The sequence below is a fragment of the Tiliqua scincoides genome, chromosome 15 (assembly GCF_035046505.1).
Source record: "Tiliqua scincoides isolate rTilSci1 chromosome 15, rTilSci1.hap2, whole genome shotgun sequence".
NCBI lineage: Eukaryota > Metazoa > Chordata > Lepidosauria > Squamata > Scincidae > Tiliqua > Tiliqua scincoides.
The window spans coordinates 6739128-6747770 of NC_089835.1; the positions used below are offsets into that span (position 1 = coordinate 6739128).

General features: G+C 51.7%; 1 protein-coding gene across 1 annotated transcript; it reads left to right on the forward strand.

The window, feature by feature from the left end:
* The first annotated feature begins 869 nt into the window (after positions 1-869).
* On the forward strand, positions 870-1379 carry LOC136635069 (uncharacterized). The gene has a single exon (XM_066610167.1). The coding sequence runs from the start codon at positions 870-872 to the stop codon at positions 1377-1379; it is 510 nt and encodes a 169-aa protein (XP_066466264.1).
* Positions 1380-8643: the final 7264 nt, after the last annotated feature.

Genomic DNA, 8643 nt, shown 5'->3' on the forward strand with positions numbered 1-8643 from the left:
CCAGATCTTGGCTTGCAGACCTTAAGACTCCAGTAGGCTGTAGTCCACCCTAGTTAAGCCGTCCACCCTTCTCCTCCTGGGACACTGGCGGCTGTTTGTTTTCTGTGGGTCCTGGGGATCTCCAGCCAACGTTTCAGCCACCAACTATAATTTTAATTATTCTTTTTGGCGGAGCCAAGGAAGTTCCAGTTTATATCAAAAAATATATTTAAATAGGGAAGGTGGCCTTCTGTACGAGAGGCAGGCGAGGTTGGTCAGAGAACAGGTGGTTTTCCCCTGTGCCCCAATCCAAGAAGTCCACCCCCTCCACAACCTGGGCTGTGAGTAGGTTTGCCCCAAGTTACTCTGTTTCTTCAGCATCTATAGGAGGCAAAAATTAGGCTCAGCCTATTGCTAGCATTGACGGCTTCCTGCTGCTTTCCACCCCACCCCCCAGAATTATTTTCCATACATATTGGAAATAGAGAAGGATTTATTTACGGATTGGCAGTGCCGTGACCTCACCCAAGGTCCAGCTCTTCAAATCACAATGCCCCACCTCGGAACCCCCTGCTTTTGGAGAGCACCAATCCAGGAATGGTGTTAGGGGGGCTCAGGGCCTCCGTGGAAGGCTGCCACCCACTGCGTCAAGTGGGCCACCTAGATCAGTACAGTCTGTGCTGATTGGCTGGGCCCCCCAGGGTTTCAGAAATGGGTCTGTCCCAGTCTGATCTAGTGAGTCTTCCAGGGTTTGAAGAATATTTGGAATGCAAAACAGGCCCCTTTCACTGAGCTGTGGTCCTTCAAACAAATTCATCCCACTATGTCCTGTTGATGTTTTCGTCTTCTCTTGCTTCTCTCTTCCTTCAGGTTCACCCCCTCGCTCAGACATGGCCAACTGCGGACCAGCCTGCACCATCCCATCTTGCGATTCCACCCCAATCGTGGGCTTGGGATCGACGGGCTGCAGAGGCCTCGGATGGGGCTACGGAGGTCTTGGAGGTGGATGGGGCTACCGAGGTCTTGGAGGTGGATGGGGCTACGGAGGTCTGGGGTACGGATATGGTGCCGGCACCCTGGCTGAAACCTCCGGCAATCTCGGCTCCTTGCCTGGAATCATCCCTTCCTGCGTGAACCAGATCCCACCGTCTGAAGTGGTCATCCAGCCCCCTCCCTCCGTGGTGACCATCCCAGGGGCCATCCTCTCCTCCAGCTGCCAGCCCGTGACCGTCGGAGGCAACACTCCTTGTGCCATTGGGGGCACCGGGATCATTGGATCCGGCTTCTCTGGTGGATCTGGCAGAGGTATCTACGGTGGTAACCTTGGGTACGGTCTGCTCGGGCGCCGTTCTGGCCGCAGAGGCAGCATCTGCTTGTCCCCCTGCTTGTCTCCCTGCTAAATTCTGACGGACTGACTACATCGGGAAAAGAACAGAGCAGAAGGTCTACGGTGGAACATGCACGCCTGGGTTTAGAGATGCTGAATACCCTCAATCCCAGTGGGAAGCAGGGGGTTCTCAGCATCCCTGAGGATCAGGTCCAGCTACATCTGTTTGCAATCTGAATGCATCCCACTTATTTATTCTCTTCTTCTGATGGTTGATTCATCATTCATGGGGGGGGGGGATCTTGGGCCTCCCTCCAGCAAAGTTGAGAGCAGAAATTAACTTGGCCCATTAAATGTGAATGCAGCTGAATTGGGAAACAAAGTCAAAGGGGTTTTGTGTAATGGGGGGGCAAATGTCCTAGAACACCCTCCCCTGCAAATATATTCATCATGGAGGAAGCTGTTTGCTACATCTGTCTCTTGCCATCTTCGTTCTGCTTCAGTTCTCCACTGTCTGTATTTTCCTTCCTAATAAATCTGACCCTGCATCATAGATCTGGTGTCCTGGTTTTGCTTGCATCTGTGAACAACAGAATTGCCTTGGGGGAAGGGGTCGCAGCCTAGCAAAGTCCTGCTCCCTGTAACAGCTGGAAGGTCCCCCTAGATCTCCCCCTAAACCTTGAGGGAATCTTAGGGGCAGCCCCAGACACAGGTAAACAGTGGCAAAGCAAGAAGCGGAGAAGGGGGACCCAAGTCACATGTGGATCTACTTTCCTTCTTTCTTTATGCCCTTAGCAGCCAGTAGGCATTTCTTAAATTTGCCAATGTGGACATTTGACCGTGTAGATTTCGAGCCCAAGCCTATCCATGTCTACTCAGAAGTAAGCCCCAGTATAGCCAATGGGCCTTACTCCCAGGTGGATTGGGTGAGGATTGGGCTGTTAAGCTGCATGTTGGTGTGGGGTCAAAGCAAGAATGGTGTGGTGAACAGCAAGAACAGGAAGCATCTATATACTTGGGGAAACCTCCCTGCCCCAATGAGCTTACAATGTATGCATTCAGGAAAATGCAGTCTGGGAAAGTCCTGGTTGGGAATAGTTTGCAAAAGATCTCTCTATGGAGAGCTCAACTCCATTCATCAGGATTGCCTTTCCCAGGGCAGGTGAACCCACGCAGGTGCATTTACAACAGTTGTCCACTAGATGCCGCCCTGCCTCCCTTTAGTGCTACTATAGCTGTAGAAAGGGGGGTTCACGTTTGAAAGGGTGCAGGGTGTGAGTTTGAACCCCCACGTTCCACTTGGGGGTCCGCCCGAGAAAAGGACACCATGTAAGTCATGCAGTCACGTAGCTCCAGAAAAGGGCTTTTGCACAACCAGTCATTCAACTCACTGTGGACCCAACTTGTCCTAGTCGCACCTCCGTGCAAGCCCTTAAGCCCACCCCTCTGGTTCCTCGGACACAACGCTTTGTGTGTGGTTCCTGGGAACCCACAATTTGCACATGGCCAGCCAATTCAGGACAGTCCCATGTGTCTTCCTTCAATGCCACTGTTGCACCACAAGAAAATGGAAGGTTATCTCTGATAAAATAACAGACAATTGGGGTGTCTGAAATTAAATAGGGTGTCATCTTCCTCTTCCTCCTCCTCTTCCTCTTCTGCTCATTCTTTCTTCTTAAAAGAAAAATAGATATAACATATTTTTTCTTTATAATTGTTTTTTATCTTGGTTGGCGACCTTCAGTCTCGAAAGACTAAGGTATAAGCCTATAGCACCCGGTATTCCCAGGCGGTCTCCCATCCAAGTACTGACCAGGCCTGACCCTGCCTAGCTTCCCAGATCATGGTATAAGCCTACAGCACCCGGTATTCCCAGGCGGTCTCCCATCCAAGTACTAACCAGGCCTGACCCTGCTTAGCTTCCGAGATCATGGTATAAGCCTACAGCACCCGGTATTCCCAGGTGGTCTCCCATCCAAGTACTAACCAGGCCTGACCCTGCTTAGCTTCCGAGATCATGGTATAAGCCTACAGCACCCGGTATTCCCAGGCGGTCTCCCATCCAAGTACTGACCAGGCCTGACCCTGCTTAGCTTCCAAGATCATGGTATAAGCCTACAGCACCCGGTATTCCCAGGCGGTCTCCCATCCAAGTACTGACCAGGCCTGACCCTGCTTAGCTTCTAAGATCAGACAAGATCGGGCATGTGCAGGGTAACAGTTGCTACATAGTTTTTTGTTCTGTTTGTATTTATTTTTGGGGTTTTAAATGTATTTTTTCTCGCAAAAAACCTAAATTTGTATTTTATACACGCACACGCACACATACATATGTATGTATGTATGTATATGTGTATATTAAAACTTCCAGTTCCCTGCCTTTCCATTGGACCATTCCAGCGATGTGGAGAGGGGGGATTTGCTGCATGGGTAACAGCCTATCCTCCATACCTTCTTCACCCAGGCTTCGCGCACTGGGGAGGACACTCCAACTTCGCCATATGGCGTCGGCACAACACGGGAAGCAGCAGTTTACCGGTTATAGAGAGACCAGGGACAGACTGCACTTGCTCCCGGTGTGGAAGGGATTGTCACTCCCGAATCGGCCTTTTCAGCCACACTAGACGCTGTGCCAGAACCACCTTTCAGAGCGCGATACCAGAGTCTTTCGAGACTGAAGGTTGCCAACATGAAAACTTCAAGTGAAAACCAGACAACGAGAATTAAGATGCAGAGTAAATTTTATTAGGATTGAAAACAAAATGGGGTTACAGGAAATATGGGGTTAGATGGGAACAGGATAAAGCACAAGGGTACAGAAGTGTAAACAACTTTCTCACTTTGTTAACAAGCTTTTGGGGAAGAAGTGAGAGGGAGACAAAGCGGCTGCGCGTTGGATTTCTAGCACCTTCTTCATCTACCAATTCAAACCAGTTGCCGTTTCACGGACTAACAGCACAGTCCTATAGGGCTGGTGGCAATGTCATAACGCTGGTTATGACATTGCAGAGACCCTACGGAATTGCACGGAGTGGGCTACCAGTGGCCAAAATGCTCTCCAAAATGGTGGCAGAGAGGGAGGCCCATTCCCAGACCTCCATCGACAGAGGAGCACAGGTAAGGTAGAGCAGTGGATGGAATGGGGCAAATTGGATGGAATGGGGTGTATAGGAGGCAGTGCACATGACCTGCGCCACTATGCTATCCCCTTTCTTGCCTCACATCTTGCCTCCAATGCAGCCAAAGATCTGGTGCAGGTCTGAGGAGACCCACTGGTGATTGGGAGCTTTTGGGGACACAAGGGAATCTATTTTCTCGAACTTCTCCCCAATCCCCCTAAACCCCCGATTCAATCCCCCCACCCTTTTACGCAACTCTATGCAATGGCAGGGAAATGGATAGGATTGGGCTGTAAGTTAACGGTTTTGGTCGTATCTCAGGCATCCATATTCCATGTAGACTTAGCAGGGGGGCAAGCAGATGTTGGGTCTGCCCCCGAGGTATCCTCCAAAGAGGTTTGGAGACCAGAGGTTTCTGCCGTAGGCGATACCCGAGCCGCGAACGGCACAAGGAGTGTTGCCCCCCACAGTGGTCGGCTCACAGCTGGCGGAGAGGATGTGCCCTGGGATGGTCACGATGGAGGGGGGAGGCTGGATGACCACCTCGGACGGGGGGATCTGGTTGATGCCTGAAGGGATGACTCCAGCCAGGATGCCCAGGCTGCTCGAGGTTTCAGCCAGGCCTGCACCGCCGTAGCCGTAGCCAAGACCGCCATAGCCAAGACCTCCAAGGAACCCAGCAGCTGGGTTTGCAGACCCTGCCGATCCAAACCCAACCACCGGGCTGGAAGCACAAGATGGGACGGTGCAGGACGGTCCGCAGTTGGCCATGGCTGAGCGACGGGTGAGTCTGAAAAGAAAAGAAAGGATAATCAACACGAATATTCTACACAAGAACTCTTCATTAGGAAGCTTCCTTGTGAGGGGAGGACCATCATTCAGAGCATCCGCTCTGCAAGGAGAAGGTCTGAGGTTCAGGCCTTGGCACCTGCAGGTCTGTCCAGCAACAGCCCTTGAAAAGAGGACACTTGCTTGACACTATGGTGTCCCTGCTTCTGCCCCAAGATATCATGGGGATATCTTGATTCTGATACCCCACATTCTGCTGGAGATCCCAGGCACCCACAAAAACCTCAGCCTCTCGGGGTACTGCAGGGAGAAGGGATGACCCTTCAGCTAGTTGAGGGCTGCACCGTTGCTTAGCCTTTCCGGCACGCAAGCCGGGATCCAAGAGGGATCCCTCCCTGCAGAACTTGGAACCGTCAAAAGAATTCAGAAGGAAGGATAAGTCTGCATTGCTGCAGAGATGGTGGAATCCCTACCGCCTAGTCTCTCAGTTGGGGAGCCCAAGCTGTGCCTGCAGAAGGCCCTGGGTAGCTTTCTCAGCATCTTCAGGGAGGGCCAGCTACCCCCTGGACAGGCAGAGAAGGTGTCTCCCCATCACGGGAACTGCAGCTGAAATTCTGTGGAGACCTTGAGGCCCCACATACAACCTTAACCTCCTGGATTCCGTGTGGAGACGCCAAGGTCCCTTTCAGCTCAAGTTGGATGCAAGGGATCCCGCAGAGTCGGGCTTACCTCCCGCAGAGTCGGGCTTACCTGGTTCTCCAAGGAGCAGAAGGAACGAGAGAGTCAGGTGAAGCTGTTGGGGAGGCTGTCCAGGGTGCCTCTTTATATACCTCCAGCAGCAGCGCCGTCAGAGGCCCGGATGCAGCAGTCTCTGCCTGGAGGCCTTCATTACTTCCCGGCAAATTGGCTCTGCAGCGTCCTGCTCCCAATTATTTTAACCGCCACCGAGAGCTCGTTTGTTTTAATCAAGCTCTGGTCGGCTTCTCACAGTACTGCCTCTTCATTCCAAAGCCCTGATCTTTCCCTGGGAACCTTCCTCTGGTTTCGACGTGGATCAAAGGAGCAAGGCCGGCTCTGTAGGTGGGTCTCACGTGGCACAAGCCCTGGTTCAATCATGCTCTAACTTCGCTTTCCCAGGATCATCTCTTGTGTCCTCCCCAGCAAACCGCTTTCCCAGGACCGCTTCCTCCCAAGAGGGTCTCACCACTATATGCCTTATGACAGCTAGGGGCAAATAGGTGGTCTCGGGGATTGGTTGTGGGTCATTCTGCAGACTAGGGGCTTCACACAGCAGCGTCACACAGACGCCAACCTCCGATTGCAACACCAGTTTCAACAATCGCAACAAGCCTTTCAGCATGAAACATACAGGGGCAATTCCTCTCCGGAGTCTCTGATACATTTTTCATGTATGTGCTGTTACCAAGGACAGGCTTCCCTCCACACACACAAGCCTCAGCCCCCCATTATTGACCAGAGGCCCTCCTCTGGATGTCCTTTACTAGGTATGAACGGCCAAGAAGGTGCTGATCAGAGGGAGGGTCTTTTTGGTGGTGGCACCTCTGATGTGGTAGGCTCTGATGATGTAGTCTCTGATGATGTAGGCTTCCTGGGAAAGGGGCTTCCACATCATAAGAACATAAGAACAGCCCAATTGGATCAGGCCATAGGCCCATCTAGCTGGACTAGATGGGCCTATGGCCTGATCCAGTGGGGCTGATCATATGTTCTTATGTTCTTATGATGTGGAAGCCCCTTTCCCAGGAAGCCTACATCATTGCCAGCTTGGTCTTCTGGGCACCAGTCAAAGAGTTTGCTACTTCTCAAGATCTTTGGCCAGGATTTGTGACTGGTTTTCCTATCTCTTGCTAGAGATGGTGCTACTTGTTGTCTGCTCCTACAGTTTTGGTTGAGAGTGATGCAAAGATGCCCTTCTACATTTGACCATGTCACATGACATTATTATTTTTTTTCGGAGGGGGTTGGAATTGGCACCTCTTGAGAACTTCCATCCAGGCACCGTTCTTGGTTATTCACTTTGTATCATCTCCAACAATTCTGAAACTTCAGGCATGGATGGGGTTTGAGGAACAGATGCTATTGGGGGTATGGCACGGGGTGGGCATGCAACCCGACATCCGTGCTGGGCCCAGTTAGCAAGGAGACGATCGTCGCCAGTCTCCGCCTTCCTGAATTAATCAAGCTAAATGCTGCCCATTAAACCTATTTCATCTGTTCACGTAGAGGGGATGCATTTTCATGTTTGAGCTCCACAAGTCAACACATCAGCAGTCTTTCTCATGACGCAGCACGTATAGGACTATATATCAAAAGAACAAAATCACAACCTCAAGTCCCACAAGGGTCATTTAGCAGGTTTGTCCATGTTAATGAGCTATTATCTATAGACACTGTGCCTCCATCCAAGCTTCTCAAGTGTCCTCTTCCTCTCCTCCTTTCTCGGTGAAGTTCAGGTCTCCTTCCTCTCACCATTCCTCCCGCCCCATCCAAACCATGGCTTCCATCTTCCTCTCTAGGAAATCTCTCTTCCTGGAAAGTGCCATAATTGGGAGTCCTATCAGGAAGAAGGCAGCCCTGTCTTCTTCAAAAGGGCACCTTATAGCCCAATCCTATGCATTCCTCCCCCCCCCCCCGAGCTGTGCCAAAAAGGCTTGTGCTACATCCTGAGTGCACAAGATGGGGTGGGGGGTCAAGAGGACTGGGTGTTCAAGAGGATTGGCCCCTTGTAAACCTTCACCAGTGGATCCTTATGGGTCTGTGCCACAGCTGCAAGGAGAGAACGAGGGCGTGCCAGGAGCGGAGGAAGATGATAGTATACAGAGCATGTCGCCCACACTGTGTGCCACCCCTTCCCACATCTTGACGCTTCTCCTGTCCTCCCCCCAACCCCCTTCCACCCCCGCCACAAGGCATATCATTGGCCCGGAAATTTCCTTCTGCTGGAAAACGTGAGTCTCCCCCACACCATTCCCTAGAGAGCCCCCCCCCAAGTTAACAGGCCCCTCACATGCAAACCTGGTCAAAGGGATGTCCCACTTGGTTGAACTAGCCTTATTTCTGCACCGGTGGACCAAAGGAAAGGAAGCCTTCTTTGTGTCTCAGCTGAAAACAGCAGAATCCTTTCATCAGAAACCTTTGGGGTTATTAAAGTAATTTGGGATGCGATTGAACCAGCACATTTGGACGGCGGGTAATTAAGTTGACGAGGGCAAAGGGGCGGCACTGAAGCAGCCAGGGTGCCACGGACACGGTATAAAAGGCTCCCGTCCCTCCACAGTCTCCCATCAGCTCCCTTTGCCTTCTCCTGCCTTCCCAGCGAACCAGGTAAGCTTGTCTCTGCCCTCCTCTCCCCGCTGAACTAAGACTAGGCTGAGAGTTTCCACCTCTGGGCTGTAGTGTGGACTTACT

What these genes read in the sequence shown, in the direction of transcription:
- LOC136635069 (XM_066610167.1), top strand. Translation starts at nt 870, where the DNA reads ATGGCCAACTGCGGACCAGCCTGCACCATCCCATCTTGCGATTCCACC.